The sequence below is a fragment of the Stylophora pistillata genome, chromosome 5 (genome assembly GCF_964205215.1).
Source record: "Stylophora pistillata chromosome 5, jaStyPist1.2, whole genome shotgun sequence".
Classification (NCBI taxonomy): domain Eukaryota; kingdom Metazoa; phylum Cnidaria; class Anthozoa; order Scleractinia; family Pocilloporidae; genus Stylophora; species Stylophora pistillata.
In genome coordinates, this window is record NC_142523.1 from 11,073,343 (window position 1) to 11,089,850 (window position 16,508).

Below are 16,508 nucleotides of genomic sequence, written 5' to 3' on the forward strand. Positions count from 1 at the left end.
TCAGCCTTTGGCTGCGATGCAGTTTTAATAAACTATCTACCTATCTATCTATCTATCTATCTATCTATCTATCTATCCTTTCAATAGCGTAACTTTTTTCACCCTTCTCCCCCTCCGCTCCGTTTAGATTTACTGAGCCGGAGGGCTGATGTTTGAAAGTTGCAAGGTTATAAGAATAAACTGTGTGGCGCAGAAGGGTTGCAATCGAGCGTTTTTTTTTTTCTTTTTCCACTTTAACGTACATTTATTTACACGTTTACTGCAACAACTGGTTGCCTATAGCTATCTGAGCAACTGCGCACCTACCCATCTCTTAACCCAGCATCAGCCTTACAGCTCTGACATTGATCCTAGTCCCCAATCCACACCAAATGCAATACGCAAACGAACCAATATAGGTTATAACCTTTAGAGAGCTAGTGTCCGTTCTTATAGGAAAGCAGATTTTACTTTTCGTCAATCCTGATACGGATTTTCTTATCATGACAACACGTGAAAACCAAAACTGAACTCCAAAACTGAAGCTATTACATACAGCTTAAGAGAACACGAAATCTCTTCTGAAGAGATATGATTGGCCGCTTTTAATTGGATACTGATTATTTTTTGCAATAAGACAAGTTTCTCGGAATACCAAATTCGCTACACAGCAGTAAATGTAGAGAAGAGAAAATGAGGTAGGTAATCTGTTCCCAAACATTCGTAGCATGCTCTATTTCAGTGACAGACTCGAGAACGGCGTACTAGATCACGCCATGAAATCTATCTAATTACTCAGGGACAGAGAAAGAAGAGAATAAGACAATAAAGTTTTATTAATGCAAATTGGTCAACTTCCTTGCGAAGATCACGCAATCCTAGAGAGACCTGCTTCGCTGCTTAAAATAGAATGTTTCTTTTAGTTCAGTTTCTCGGAATCATAGTCACCAATTCGTGAGCGACACATTCGGTCACGCTATGAAACTCATAGAATTAATTACTGAAAGACACAGAAATCAGACAAAAAAGTCAAATAAAACTGTGAATTTATAAGGTGGTAAATTATCAATGCAAAGTTGTCAAACTCCACGCGAATATCGCGTGATCCTAAAGAGATCTGATTCACTGCTCAGATAGAATGCAAATTTCAATTTATGTTCCTCTAAAGAAACAATACGTGGAAGGTGTGTTTTTGTCTACAATTCGTTATAGAGTCGCTTCTTAAAAACCTCAAAGAACATGTAACATGTTCGATTTGTTTGGATACTTACACCAAACCCAAGACCATTGCTTGTCTTCATACGTTCTGTTGCGAATGCCTGGAGAGACATGCAGTAACGAGACAAAAACAAGGGCTTTATCCATGCCCCGGGTGTCAGGCACAAATTCGCATCCCTGATGGAAAAAGTTTTGATAATTTGCCAAGCAGTTTTCTACACAACAGTTTATTGAGTCTTCTTACGATTCGACGCGGTGGCGAAGGAGATGAAATCAGCTGTAGTACCTGCCAGAAGAAGAGCACTGAGATCAACTACTGCCTTGATTGCGAGAATTCTATGTGCCCTGACTGTATGAAAGCACACGAAGTGTTTCGAGATACTTTGTTTGAGGGACACAAAGTTACACCAGCGCGACAGCTTGAAGACACAGACTACGAGGCCTTGTTGAAAAGGCAATCATTTTGCTCCGTTAAGTATCACGAGAAAGAAGTAACAAAGTTTTTCTGTGTTGTTTGCCAAAGTTGTATTTGTCAAGTTTGCATCGTCACAGATCACAAAAGCCATGATGTTGTTCCGCTTGAAAAGGCAGCGGATGATGAGAAAGCAAACATCATTATCCGAGCCGAGCTAGTTAAGCAGAAGAAAGAGGTCTGCCGAGATGTTATTCGTGAATTTGAGAAGACGGAACTTGAGTTGGAAGCGAACATTACCACCGCTGAATTCCAAGTTTCCCAAGTAGTCGAACAGATGATAAGAAAGCTACGCCAATTGGAAAATGAAACCATAACTGCCTTCGAGAAGTCTCGCGCGTCGAGGATTGAGAAATTACATTCTGGAAAAGAATCGCTTGTCTCTTTGGAAAAGCAACTTGACCAAGTATTTGAGTTCAGTAACAACCTGGTTGAGAGAAGCTCGAGCTCAGACATAATGCAAAACAAGAAGAATGTGGAAGAACGAATCGAAGTCCTCATCAAGACTACAGTGCCAGCACTTCCGGTTAGCTCATTCGTGGAGTTTGTGTCGACATGTGAACCAGAGAGTTTGAGTCTTGGATTTACGAAATTCTGCGAAACAGATGTGCCAGCATCGACCGTGGAAGGACTGGATCAGAATTTTCAAGCTGGTGTAGAAGCAGAACTATTGATTTTTCCCAAATCAAGCGAAGGAGAAACCAAAGACAGTCAGCACACAGATCGTGTTGAAGTACACATAGAACCTGCGGATCGGGTGAGCAATTTGCTGATGAGTGAAAAAGAAGACGATAGTTTTATAGTAAAATTTGTAGCGAAAGTACCAGGTACTTATGAAATGGAAGTTAAGATAAATGGACAGGAACTTGAATTTTTGATTCCAGTTAAGGCACGACAATTACACTTTGCAGGCAAGTTAGACTTTCAGGGAGCAGTGTCCCCGGGTACAGCCGGGGTTGCAGTGAACAGTAAAGGTGTTATTGCTGTGGCTGGGTGTAAAGGTCACTGTATCCTGGTATTTGATGAGGCAGGAAAATTTGTACGAAAACCTGGTTGTCATGGAGACCAGGATGGGCAATTTAATCGGCCAATCGACGTCACATTCATAAACGATGACGAGATTCTGGTGGCGGATAATTGTAATCACCGAATACAGCGGTTGAATGTACAAACAGGGAACTTTGTGAAAAAGTTTGGAAAAGAGGGAAATGGAGACGGAGAGTTAAAGAATCCTGCTAGTGTTTGTATTACAAGCGATGGACGTTTTATTGTTGTTGCGGAGTTTGTTAACAGCAGAATTCAGGTGTTTACAATGGATGGTGAACCTGTGTTGAAGTTTGGAGACAGTGGCTCAGAGAGGCTTGATCACCCGGTCGGTTGCATTTGTTACGAGGACAATTTCATCGTAACTGACAAGAATAATAACTGTGTCAAAGAAAAAGGAAACGGTGATGGACGATTGGATTGGCCGTGTGGGTTAAGTGTTGACAAGTGTGGCAACGTTTTCTTATGCGACAGGTTGAATAATCGCATTCAACAGTTTACATTGGAAGGAACTTTCATTGGAAAGACAAGTACTGATCTGAAACTAGAACAGCCCTGGGGTATTACCACAATTTCAGATGATCGGATTTTGATTACAGAGTTCGACGGAAAAGAAGTTATCATTCTGAAATGAATGCATATTTATGAAATTAGCAATCAAACCTTCTCAAAGAAAACTTAAAAAATGAAGACATTCTCATCAGTTTTGTTTTAAGAAGATTTAATTATTAGTATTATTTTATTAAGTTACGGACATTCTTGACACACTTTATGTGAAGCAAAATAATTTGAAAGAAAAAAGCTAGAATCTGAGTTGCTCTCAAAATTCACGAAAAGAGTCCAATTGTTTTCTGTGATTCAGTAGTAGAGTGGTGTGATTGTTTTGCAGTAAAATGACTAAAAAATTCGATCACAAAAATCCCTCGGATAATCTGCCTTCAGCTTGATAAAAAGTGTTTGCTGGTAAAACGAAAAGTATTTTTACGTCGAAGAGCAGTTTGAATGCAAAAAGACATTCCCGAGGGCAAAAAAACCATTGTACACTAGCACCGATAAGTATAAATTGTTGCTGATGTGAGGCCAACTTGAAACATGCATTTTTATCAGCATACATGCATCTTAAGATGCCTTTTGTTCTTGTTTGATAACAGTCATTCACTCGCCCAGCGGAACCGTATTTTTATTTCGAATTGTCAAATATAAACATATAGACAGTAGCTAATAGGAATGAGACTTAAAAGTTATGGAAATTGCCTAGTAACTCTCTAGTATGCTTTTATCAGCATCGTAATTTCAACAAAGACTGTGTAACGATGAATTTAAGGAGAGAAGTATTTAGGTCAGTGGTTCGAGTCCCGTACAGGCTTGATTTTTTTCAAGTCTGATTTTCGCTATTGCTTAAATAGCGCTATCTACTGCGAGGATCGTGCATCATACGTATCAAATACCGCAGTTCAAAATATATGATTTTCATATATTTATTCTATCTCATTTATCACTTTCACGGGTTCATTACGAATCAACTTAACGGCCTGCTCTCAGTTGGCTTGTTAGCTCAATTGGTAAGAGCGCTGCACTAGTATCGCAGAGGTCAGTGGTTCGAGTCCCGTACAGGCCTGATTTTTTTCAGGTCTGATTTTCGCTATTGCTTAAATAGCGCTATCTACTGCGAGGATCGTGCATCATACGTACTTCCCACAAACTTCAAAACTTGAAATTAAGCCAAAAAAAACATGAATTTACGCCTCCCTACTTAAAATTCCTCACACAAAAAAAAAAAGAATGAATAAAAATACTGAAGTTTTCAGCCTGACAGCCATGTAAAGCTTTTCATAAATATCTTTAACGCCCATTCATCAAGGATTCCTCCTCAAGACTCAAGTCCTTTTAATTCACCGCCATGAGGAAAGTTTCTCTCCCCACCAAACATTCACTCGCCTCCGGCTTGACAATATACTACATTTGAATAAAGGCTGATAGTTTCTAAAGAAACTGTTCGGGGCTGCGTCGGTGGGGGTAACGAAATAATTTGAATATATCAACAAAGTTGAAATGGTAAATTGGCCACCGTTACGATTATAAAAGCTGACGTTTCAAGCGTTAGCCCTTCGACGAGGGGCTAACGCTCGAAACGTAAGCTTTTATAATCGTAACGGTGGCCAATTTACCATTTCAATTTTGTTGATATATTCAAAATATAATACATTGATAAGTTTAACCTTTAAAAGTGTTCCAAGGAAGATCTATTACGGTCGATGTAGCATTCTTTCATCTTAATAAGTGTACGTGCTGTGATAAAACAACAACTACAAGTTGTAAACTCCTTCCCAGCCTTACCCCGTGTCTGTCGAGAAAATAATTTGGCCAGCTGTCATCAGTTCTTGGTGGGTCTTCAATAAAAAACAATTGTTAGGTGCTCCAGGCCATCTTTGACTGTTAGAAATTACTAATTTACGAGCTTTTAAGGTCTTTCAGTGAAGTGAAGCTGTCAGATCACAAGGAACACCAAGATGTAAATCAACCGAGGGATTCACACGTGTTCTCTCCCCACGACTTAAAACTTAGGAACGAGGTCAGAATAAATTCACGCAGCAAGGTTCTAGAAGTTGACACTGAATTTCAATAAAGTTTTTGTAGTTTATAGTCTTACCAACTACCTGCCAGATTTTCATAATAAATATATATTTTGTTTTGCCTTTAGAAGAAATTCACTACCTACGTATTTTTTTTGCGCATCAAAAACTTCAATTCGAAAGGGAAAAAAAAGAAAGCTCTAGTAGAGAATCTAGGGTTCAAACATACTTCCTTAATTTTCTCTCATAAGTTTTTGCAGCATGCAGTGAAGAGGTTATGCTCTGCGCAAATATCAGAAAACATAAAATCAACTCAAGGTAAAGTATAAACAGCGTTCTGGGACGTTCTCTATTCTAAGTAACAAGTTCTCAAGGGGTTTGACAGAGGAATGTGTGGATGACGGCGCGGGAATTTTCTCTATTTTTGTGTCTTACAGAGGTGTCCTTCGAGAGAGACTTTTGTAGTAGAGTTGAATTCTACAGCAGGCATATAAACTTACAAACAATGTGAAGTTTGTGGTCAAAAATATATTTCATTAAATAACATCATTGTCCTTAAGAGTTCCTCTCAACAAAGACCTCTCTGAACGCCAAACAATTACCTTTGTCCACCATATTTACAATTAAGCATACTTCGATACAAAAAAATAAATTATTCTCTTTTTAAATATGTAAAATTCATCTTTCTCTGAGTCTTTCCGTCACAAGTCTTCTGTCAGCTCTTGAAAGGTCACTTGCGATAGAAAGCTACAATAGATCAAGAAAGAAAGTTGTTAAAATGATGGCGAAACTGAGGTGGCTGGGCGTAATTCTAGAGTCTTAGTGGCTGATTGCCGGGCGTTACTAGCTATTTGTTCACCATGGTTCCTCACAGAGATCTCGTGATTTGCCTGACATAGCCGTAAGTATAATTTGGTTTTATAACCCTGAGTTCATAATGGAAACTGGCCCCCATAAAACAGATTTCCGCACGGAACTCTGGGAGTGAGGTGCACGAGAAATGGAATTTTTGACGTTTGAGTGACATGGGAACGAATTAGTCTGAAATTTCTGTTTCAGAAGTTTGCGTGGTATCGTGAAAGTTTCCGATTATTTGAGTATTTCGCGGGAAAATTAAGTCTATCTTGGTCGGTCAGTCGCATGTTTGACCACTTTATTTTTTTGTGTTTGTTGTAATTTTCGTTTTCGACCTCCCTGTAAAATATCATTACAATCACTGAGTTTTTCTGGTGAAAAGTAGTGTAACGAGGTTAGTTTACCCTTTCCTTGGGGCACTGTGCTGCTGCGTTGGATGAGGAATACGTTTCCACATATTTTTTGGCCAAATCTAAAAAGTGGCCGGTTTTTAGTGATTTTTCGTATCTGGCGTAGCAAAGGTTCTTTTCGTAGAACCCTTAGCTTCACTGAACACAAGTTGAGATTGTGTCAGGATGTGTATATTGCAAGACTGACTGACTCATTCTAAATAACTTTTTCACATCGAATGTCTCACGTGAGTGTACTAAGAATATAGTACTTTTCCGATGCGCCTCACCAAAGTTATCAACTTACCCTCTCAAATGTCACATGGTCAGGAGGTAAATAACACTCCAAATGGTGGTAATGCTTCTGCCTGTACTGACGATATCCATGATCGGTGAACGAAAGAACCCACCTTAGAGTCCTGTGATTAAGACACATAGGGCCAGTTATTTACACGAGGTCGAACCCAAACCGCGGTCTTACGCAAGCAGTGGGCCATAAGTATTCTCTGTAAGAGGATGTTTTCATTAAATAAATGTCCTTCCACTGTTAGCTTTCGGCTTTCGGGCGTGAAAGGACCTCAATAGGGTAAACTGATAGCCGTTAAATGGCCTAAAACGTGAGCCGTCTGGCGTACAAATTGACAAGTTTTAATCGTTATGCGAAAGAAAAGTTAACCGTAAAAATAATTTCTGGTGACAGCCGTAAATTTGCGAAAATTTTAACCATTAGCCATAAAAGCCACCATTGAGACCCTCGTGTAATGGACCAGGCGGGTGGGGGAGGGGAAGGGGGAGCTGGTACATATTCTTAGGAACAACAAATTACCTGTTTGGAATGAGGCTGCCGCAAGTTCTGCATTGTGCTCGACCACTACGCGCATGCTCGACACCATAAGAATAATCAAAGTAGTCAGACTCCTTGAACAAAGAAGTGAAAAACAATTACATCACCCATATTCTGATTTTCAAAATAAAAATATGATCGTGTAGTCTGATGGTCATGCAAATGACTATTGTTGGTAGCGGAAGTCAACATCAAAGCCATTCAACGCTCACTGCGACTTACGCTCAGATCGTGGAAACGTCAGTCATTACCAACTACAACAGTCTTTATCTGGACTTCTCCCCCCGGGATGATCAGACCACACGATCAAACAATTTCCTGGCAAAATACGCGTAACTAATCATATTTTCACTTCAGAAAACGCACAGTACCCCAAATCAACAACTATGCAGCAAGTTATTTTTTCAGTGTGACAAAAGAAAGAACTTAGTGTACAAAAACACTTTCTGTCTCTTCTAAACAGCAAGCAGCCTACGTAACAATTCTAGTAACGTTTAGCTCTAAATACCCTTGCTGAGATATTTCGGCCCTTTCCCCAGATCCAGTCACAGTCCCTCTCGGTCTAACGACTTGTACAGAGTGGGGCTGAGAGGAGATATGAAGGATGGACTTTGACAGTTGTGTAAGATTACCAAATAGTCCAAATACAGGATGACAAAAACAACTTGAATCAACAGTACCTCTTCTGAATAATTCTCACTGTCACTACCTTCTTGATCAGATTCACTATCACTAAATTGAAAAAAGAATCAAAGCAAATTTTAAATGAAGAAATTTATGATCTATCTTACGTTTAGACAAAAAGTTGCCTTTACGAGAAAAACACAACTGAACCATGCAGCCCTGACCTGGTTGATGAGGCAGGCACAACTTTCTTTTGAGTTTTCTCTTTTGCTTCTTTGCTCATCTCCTATAAAGGAAAGTGAAATAACATTAAAAAGTACTACTGGTTAATTTTTTTCTTTTAATTTTCTTGCCAAGATCTTTGAAGATCTTTTATTTTCTTGCCAATATCTCCAAGGATCTTTCACTTTCTTGCCAAAATCTTTAAGAATCTTCTATTTTCTTGTAAAGATCTTCAAGGATCTTTTATTTTCATGCCAACATCTTTAAAGGATCTTTGAAATTCTTGACAAGACTTTTTGGAGATCCTTGAAGATCCATAGAAGAACCTCAAAGATCTTGACAAGAAAATGAAAGATCCTTGAAGATCTTGGCAAGAAAATGCAAGATCCTTGAAGATCTTGGCAAGAAATTGCCAGATCTTTGAAGATTTTGGCAAGAAAATGCAAGATCCTTGAGGATCTTTAAACAAGCATTGTGAAGATCCTCAAAGAATTCTTAGGGATATTCATGAAGAAACACAAGAGAACCTCAAAGGTCCTCATGAAGATCTTTACTGATCCTTAAATATCCTCCAAAGATTTCCACCAGGGACCCACCATTGTTCTGTTCCACTAAGGTAAATAATTGTAAGTGTATTTGCTTTACCTTTGTTTGAAAGAGAAGAAAAATGCTACAAGAAAGACATGTTTCATTTCATCAGAATTTGTCAAAGATCAAATACAAAACTTAACCTGGACAGCAAAAGTTGAAGATTTTGTTTCAAATAACGTACTGCTTACCTGAATTTTTAGATGCCTCTCTCCCAGTTCCTCTGGAGAAAGAACTTCTTCTGCTACTTTGTTTATTGTATTGTCTAGCACCTGGAGGGTCAAACAGAAAGCTCAACAATTACCCATTGTCATAACAACTAAACTCTTGTTTCTGGTCAGCAAAGTACTGGAAAGGTCACAGAAATAGAAAAAAATACTGTTTGTGTACATGTGAATAAGAATTAAGTGCAGCTCAGCATATTGAACTCACATAGAATCCCTAAGACCATGCACAAACAGAGTAGTCTTGACAGATGAGCATAAAGATCAGAAACAGTATTTTAAAAACTGCACCCCTATTCCGTGATGTCACACTTTGTCAAAACATTAAGGCTGACCGTGAGAATGTCTAATAGGATACAAGTACAACTCACTTAGACTTTCACTTAATGAGAATGTCTTATAAGATACAAGTACAATTCACTTAGACTTTCACTAGTTGGGCAAGCAAAACTGTTAAGAGAAAAAAAGGCCTGACTGACTTATGATAGACTACAAGGTTCTCCTTCCAAATTGTCATGTATTACCTGACAAAAAATAAAAAGAGAGAGAAGTTGGTGTTCCATCAAAAATAACCTTAGGGGTCTAATCTACACCTCTTTAACTGTTACCTCACCTTCACTGGTACAGCAGACTTGAGTTGAGCCTTTGCTCTACAGTTTGGACAGTCTTTTGAATGACTAACAAGAAACAGGAAAAATAACTTCAACACTTTATGGTCCCTAAACAAAATTCTAAAATGTGATTGGTTAGCACCTCAATTAAAGCACTGAACTGGGCAGTTCACACATCATGCCTTTGCAACTGAAGAGAACACAAAAACTGTGCCTTGGTTCTTTTCCTCACAGAAAACAAGTAAACAATTAAGTTTTCATGACTGACTCTGTTTTATAGCCTATGATTATTTTTATACTTCTGAATAAAAAATTTCTACTCTTACCATGCAGCGAGTGATAAAATAATGTATTGTAAAATAATTTGACATGACTACTGTAAATGGTTTACCTTAACCCTAACATCAGTGCATATTCTCCATAGATACTGCTCTCAATACATTACCTAAGGTGCTGATAAGGAGAATTTGTTCAACATTGAAGAGCTTATATCTTTTGTTTGTGATCATTTTCCTAATTCTCCTGACATTTATGTGTGATACAGGGATGATATTGTATGGAGAAAATAGATGTTAGTCACTCTTGGGGATAAAGGGTTGAGATGAATTTTGAACTGAAACCAAAAATGTTCTGTAACATGTCTTACCAAAGCCAGTCCCTGATACAACCAAAACAGAACGTGTGCGAGCAAGGCAAAGTGTGTGCCAATACCATGAGTTCATGACAGATACAGCAAAGTAACTCCTCATTTAAAGCTTTCAGGCACTTCTTTGATCTGCTGTCATCTACCAGTTAAAAGGGAAATTTAACATGAGCCCTGTTAATGCCATAAACAATTCTCCCTGTGTGTTATTTTAGAGGAATACTTGGCAATTTGGATGGAGAATATAGCATTCTATCAGAACTGAGGGGAGAATTTAACATGAGCCCTGGCTAAACAACTACTAATATATATATCCTATAATCAAGCGCAAGGGCCATACTGGGAGAATATTGGCCCGAGGTCTTGACAGTACCGACCGAGCGCAGCGAGGTCCGTACAAAAAAGACAGAGGGCCGATATTCTTCCAGTACGGTCCCAAGCAAGCTTGGTTAATAAGAGATTTATTATACAACTGAAGTTCAGAGGGACACAAGTGCAGTATCATTCGGGACCATTCAGGACAGTGCCCGGTCCAATACTGAGAGAATGTTGACCGGCAACTAGAGCATTTTGATTGGCCGTATTTAGTTATTGGCCCTCTGACTGCCCGAGTCGTGTAATAAGATGCCATAACCATTTCTCCCTGTGTTCAATTTGAGAAACACTGAGGTATCAATTTTAATGGAGAATATAGCTTTCTATCAGAACTGAGAGGAGAATGACTGAGTACTGAAGAGTTAACAGGGAAGTGTGATGAAATGCTGGGGGATAACTTTGCACTGGACTAGCATCCCATCCAGGGGGGAGTAGTGATACTCCTAGTTGCGTCATGCTAAGGAAACCACGATAATCTCCCACTGGGTGGGCCACTTGGCTCCAGTACAGACTTAATCTACCTTTTTTTACCATAAATGACACTAAGGGCTTTTTTCCACATATTCCTTCATTATACAGAATGCCTTCTGAGGAGAGTTGCATTATACATCATGAAGTTGTGTTTAATTCACCTCTTGGAGTTCAATGTACCTTTGTCCATTTTAACTTCTTCCTGTGGATCAGCCTTTTGATCACCTTCCAAAACCTGAAAAATATATCAATGATCATGATAGTCACCAAAAACACTGTGCAGTATAAACAGATACCTTAAAGAATGAATAATTTTAATTAATAAATGTACAATTTATCTCTTTTAAAGGAGAAGAATGCTCCTCAAACCACATATCTCTACCATAAAGGTTTCAAATGTGCTTCCAAAAAAAAGCAAAAACAGCTGTTTCCCTCACTGCCCTCACTGTTAACATTGATTGCCAAAAGATGACAAAAACAGTATCCAGACTTAACTGAACAACACATTACTGTCCTGAACAACACTTAACTGGCATCTATGATCATAGCATTTAAACAACACTGAGAGAAAACTTTCAGAAGGCTAGATTAGTCTTCCTATTTCAATACCGCGACAGGTAGCATCATAATTTCAAATGTCTTAAATTTCAATATTGAGATAGTAACATGTCAATTTCAATTCAATTCAATTTCAATTTATTTATTTGTTAGCAATACAATATTATCACAGTCCTAGGTGACCCGCAATTAGCAAGCTATTCTAGGCGGGCCACCCTTCTAAAACAAGTGCTGTCTCTGCTAATGATCACATGCCGATACAATTAAACAAAGATTATCATTAAATAAAAATACAATTGTTAAATAAAATAATTTAAAATTAAGTCCGTTGAATAATTAAATAATCAATTGCAAAGTTATCAAGATATATAATACAATTGAAACAAGACTTAAACGAAGAGTTACTTTATCAAGAGATATTTACAAATTTCTGAGCAGCGTATATCAACATTCATCTCCTCATTTTCCAAAAGTTTTAACAGGCGATTTTTAAGTTCACGCTTAAACGGGGTTCTATTTTTAATACGAAGTTCTTTTGGGATGCTATTCCACAATCTTACACCTATTCTAGCAAAAGAAAATAAAAGTTGGTTAGTTCTAGACGCTTTAACGTATAGATTAGCCGTTGCTGAGAATCTTGTGAAATGGTGATGAACCTGCTCGGAGTGGAGAAAGAGCATAGAAATATTAGACGGGGCACGGTGATTATCAATGTCATGCATCAAAGAGGAAACCAAATGAGAATAGAGCATAGTTATTGGTAAGATTCTGGAGTTAACAAATAGCGGGGCACTATGAGTTTTGCTATCCGCAAAATACATTAGTCGTAGAGCACGTTTTTGTAAAATGAGAACCTTATTTAAATGAGTGTTAGCAGCTTGTCCCCAGGCAATAAGACCATAAGAGATATAAGGTTCAATTAAGGAGCGGTAGATGTTAAGAAGTGTGGCAAATGGGACAAGATGTCTTAACCTGGCAATTATACCAATTCCTTTACTAACTTTAGATGAGATATAATCAATATGATACTTCCAAGAGAGGTTATTATCTATCAGAATTCCTAGATATTTCACAAAAGTTTTTTGTTCTAGAGATACACTTTTTTTAAGATCGTTATTATAAATTTTCAAGTGAACTATGTAGTCCAATTTGCGTTGGTAAGGATGGAAAATAACAAAGTTAGATTTACTAGTGTTAAGAGGAAGTTTGTTTGCGTCCAACCAGTCACCCACTTTTGCGAGTTCATCATTAACAACTTTTTCAAGATCCTTAAGATCTTTGTTTGAATAAAGCAAGTTAGTATCGTCAGCAAATAGGTAAAACTCAAAAATCTGGGAGCAACGGTAAATGTCGTTAACATAAATCAAAAAGAGAAGGGGGCCAAGTACAGACCCTTGAGGGACACCACAAACTATCTCTTCTATATTCGATACGGTTGAACCAATTTGAGTCGACTGGTTCCTGTTCAACAAGTACGAAGAGAACCAGTTATTAATTATTCCTCTGACTCCATAATGATATAATTTGTGCAGTAAGATTGAGTGATCCACCGTATCAAATGCCTTTTTTAGGTCAATAAAAATACCACAAGAGAATAACTTTGCATCAATATTAGTTTGAATTTTGCTTAAGATATCTAAAATTGCATGTTGGGTTGAACACTTGTCTCTAAATCCATATTGAGAAGTAAAAAAGATACCATTTTTTCGCAATGTGATTTAAGACGTTTAGCCATCAATTTCTCAAATAATCGATTGAAGACAGAAAGGAGGGAAATTGGGCGGTAATTACATGGATCAGTTTCGTCTCCCGATTTGTAGATAGGAATTACTTTGGCATGCTTCAAAAGATGGGGATAAATACCCGTTGAGATAGACTTATTCATCATGGCAGCTAAGAGTGAAGAAAGGATATGGCGCCCAGATTTTAGAAGATGAACCGGGCAAGAATATAGGCCATATACTTTATTACTGGGTATAGCCAAGATTTCCAAGTCCACCTCGGATGGAACGACAGGATCAAAAAAGAAAGACTTAAAGTGATTAGTGCTGACAAGGTAGTCCTGGAAATTTATCCTAGAAGGTGATATATTGCGTGCAAGCCGCGGTCCAATAGACGCAAAGTACTGATTAAAGATATTGGTTATTTCAGACGGATTTTGTGTTACTCCAGAGTTGTTAGAGCGTTGAAGGGCTGATACTGTTTTTTTGTTACATGTACTTTTCTGGAGTATAAAACTGAACTTCCTCCTTATGATTTGTAATTTATTAAATATCTGCTATAAATTAAAAATTAAGATTTTACAGTATCATTATTTTGTATTTAAAAATGATGCCTTTTAATTATAAAAAGTCAAGAATTGACCTGCTTGCATCCCATGCTGCCTTTTGCCTTCTTTACATGAGAAGAACTGAAAATCATTAAAACACAACTCAACCTTTTACATGTTTCACACCTATGTATACATAACAACTGTAAGTAGTGCAGTCAATTATGCGATTCAAGGAAATTCCATCTCGTCACTCATGAATTCTGCCTTCAATTGCACTTGAAACCCAATGTAACTGAGTAACACGTAATAGTTAAGAGTGTTTACGTAACTTCCGTTGTCACGCAAGGAACATTAGCTACTCAGATCAAATTGGCCTTTTCCATAACCACATCCGATCAGAACGAACGGAGCAAAGGATAAAAGACTTAAAGAATAAGAGTTAAGATTGGAGAAAGAGGTATAATTTGTAGATTATTGTGCATGCTTGTTGATTAAGTTACATTTGGGTTTGATATTATTGCCGGTATCACTAGTGATTTGAAATATTTAGTAATTTTCTAGTATTGTGATACGCCCCCTGTTTCATATTATTACCTGTAGTAATATCCCTTTCTTTATACTTATCTTTTCAGTTTTTAGCTGAATCAAGCACGTAATTAAAGAAAAGTTGATAGATAGAAAGACTGGCTTGGTTCCTAGTAATATTCTTATCCAACCCTATCGTGTTCAGAGCACCAATGGAGTGTAAGACTATGTTAGAAGACCTCCGTCCATTACACCCAATATGGCGTCGGCTTTTTTTAGTGCAATTTAATGTAGAATTCCCTAGAAAAGTAATAAATTAATTTCCTATAAAATTGCTTGAAATTCTTTAAAATTCAACAGGTGGAAGAATACTCCTCAGGTTTGGAACTTTATTTCACCTGTCATGCTCAACATAAAAGAGAAAACACAGTATACCGTAGCTGCTACTTTCTCTAAGAAGATGCTCCATTGCAATTCAGTTCCTTTCCCCTCCCCCCTCAGTAGTTCATCAAGTTCCCCTGACAGCTTTGTCTGTTAGCCATTCACACTCTTGGGTGGGGAGAGGAACTGTGAGAGCACAATGTGTCATGTCCTCAAACACAAGAAAATTGCCTCTCTGTGGGCAACTTGTAAACAGGTACCCTTCTTATAGTACATGAATTCTTCTCCCCTTATTTCCATATGACTTCTTATAAGAATTCATTATTCTAGCATATTTCTAGGATCTAAAAGCAGACAGCCCCCCCTTTAAAATTTTTCACCTCTCTTTCTAGTTCGCACTCCTTCCCTTGGGTCCAGTAGCCCTGCTAACACTTTTCAAAGTACCCCTACCTCTCTGTTATGTATCCATACCTCTGTAGTTCACTTGGTGATACAGGCTTTTTCCGTTTGCTTCGCCTTTGCACACTCCCATCGCTAGTTCCTTCTCCAAAGGAGCCCACTTCTTCAGAATCATTTTGGCAGACCTCACTAAAAACATAAACAAGTTCCGAATCGTAAGCTGACAAACTCTGTCCTTCTTTCGTTTTAGCTCCTGCACCTCCGAAGACAACTACATCACCATCGCAAAGGACAGCAGAACCACGCTTTGTTTTGTTTACTAGTAGCCCGTTCAGTCCTTGACAATTAATCCTGAACCTTCCATCGTTGAAATGAATTTCAGCGTGAACACGACTAATCATTAAAGGACACATGGCACTGTCCATAACAACATCCGAGTTTTCACGACTGCGTCCGAGACGAGTGACAGTCGGTTTTAGCAAAATTTTTTTCGGTTGCAGAGATGGATCATAGGATTTCCCTTCGACTTTCTGCAAACAAAGCATTTTTCTACTCTGATTTCAGCGTGCAAAAGCCTCTAATAACAGTTCAAGATTCTTGCAGCGTTCTTGGAGAACTGCAAGGGGCGATTTTGATAAACAGACAACTACGACACGAATGTCGGAAATCAATCGGGCAAGATCGGACAAGCTCGGATAAAAATTCTCGCCGGTAAAATCAGGAACGAGAATAGGAAATGGGGAATGAGGAATGGAAATGAAAGTGATGTTTTGCCTTTGCGCGGACCTCACTCGCACTCACATTCCTCGCCGGATCGAAACACGAGAGCCACGCCGATCAGCATACTAAGTTTTGAGCTGGTAATGAAATTTAGATGCTTCGGAATCCAGAAAGTCTCCCTCGCAGCCGTTTCTTTGGATGTCACGCAACGCTCCCCCAAAAGAACTGTTGTTGACATCCGAACTACATTCCTTTCTCATTTTCCTTGCGGTTTGTTCGCGGTCTATTGAACAGACCAATCACATACCAGAAAATCTGGATGACGGAAGGTTTCACGCGAAAATGTGGATGTGGCAGATGATCTAGCTATCATGTCGGGAGAAACACTGAAGAAATTTGTCAATGAGAGCTCAAAATGTTTCACATGTTCATCGTTGTGCCCTGGTAAAGAAAGAGTATATATTTTTGGAAAAACTTCTCACAATTTCGTTGAAATTATAGAATCTACGCTTAACATAGAC

General features: G+C 38.3%; 2 protein-coding genes across 2 annotated transcripts; one reads left to right on the forward strand and one right to left on the reverse strand.

Annotated features, from left to right (window-relative positions):
- Window positions 1–1,387: 1,387 nt before the first annotated feature.
- On the forward strand, window positions 1,388–4,526 carry LOC148730252 (E3 ubiquitin-protein ligase TRIM71-like). The gene has a single exon (XM_088761449.1). The coding sequence runs from the start codon at window positions 1,536–1,538 to the stop codon at window positions 3,345–3,347; it is 1,812 nt and encodes a 603-aa protein (XP_088617575.1). The 5' UTR covers window positions 1,388–1,535; the 3' UTR covers window positions 3,348–4,526.
- A 1,079-nt stretch (window positions 4,527–5,605) lies between these two features.
- Window positions 5,606–15,843, reverse strand: LOC148730253 (uncharacterized). Its single transcript, XM_088761585.1, has 11 exons — window positions 15,340–15,843; window positions 14,055–14,100; window positions 11,313–11,367; window positions 10,290–10,428; window positions 9,646–9,709; window positions 9,000–9,080; window positions 8,223–8,284; window positions 8,055–8,106; window positions 7,357–7,448; window positions 6,838–6,949; window positions 5,606–6,033 (listed from the first exon to the last, which is right to left on the reverse strand). The coding sequence occupies exons 1-11, from the start codon at window positions 15,810–15,812 to the stop codon at window positions 5,965–5,967; spliced, it is 1,245 nt and encodes a 414-aa protein (XP_088617711.1). The 5' UTR covers window positions 15,813–15,843; the 3' UTR covers window positions 5,606–5,964.
- Window positions 15,844–16,508: the final 665 nt, after the last annotated feature.

Bases quoted from the DNA above. Each gene is read 5' to 3' on its own strand.
- LOC148730252 (XM_088761449.1), top strand. From the start codon at position 1,536: ATGTGCCCTGACTGTATGAAAGCACACGAAGTGTTTCGAGATACTTTG.
- LOC148730253 (XM_088761585.1), bottom strand. From the start codon at position 15,812: ATGCTTTGTTTGCAGAAAGTCGAAGGGAAATCCTATGATCCATCTCTG. The intron at 10,429-11,312 runs GTACATTGAACT...TTTAACTGGTAG, and splicing joins AGAAGTTAAAATGGACAAAG to ATGACAGCAGATCAAAGAAG. The intron at 7,449-8,054 runs GTACTGTTGATT...TCTTTGTTCAAG, and splicing joins GTGAGAATTATTCAGAAGAG to GAGTCTGACTACTTTGATTA.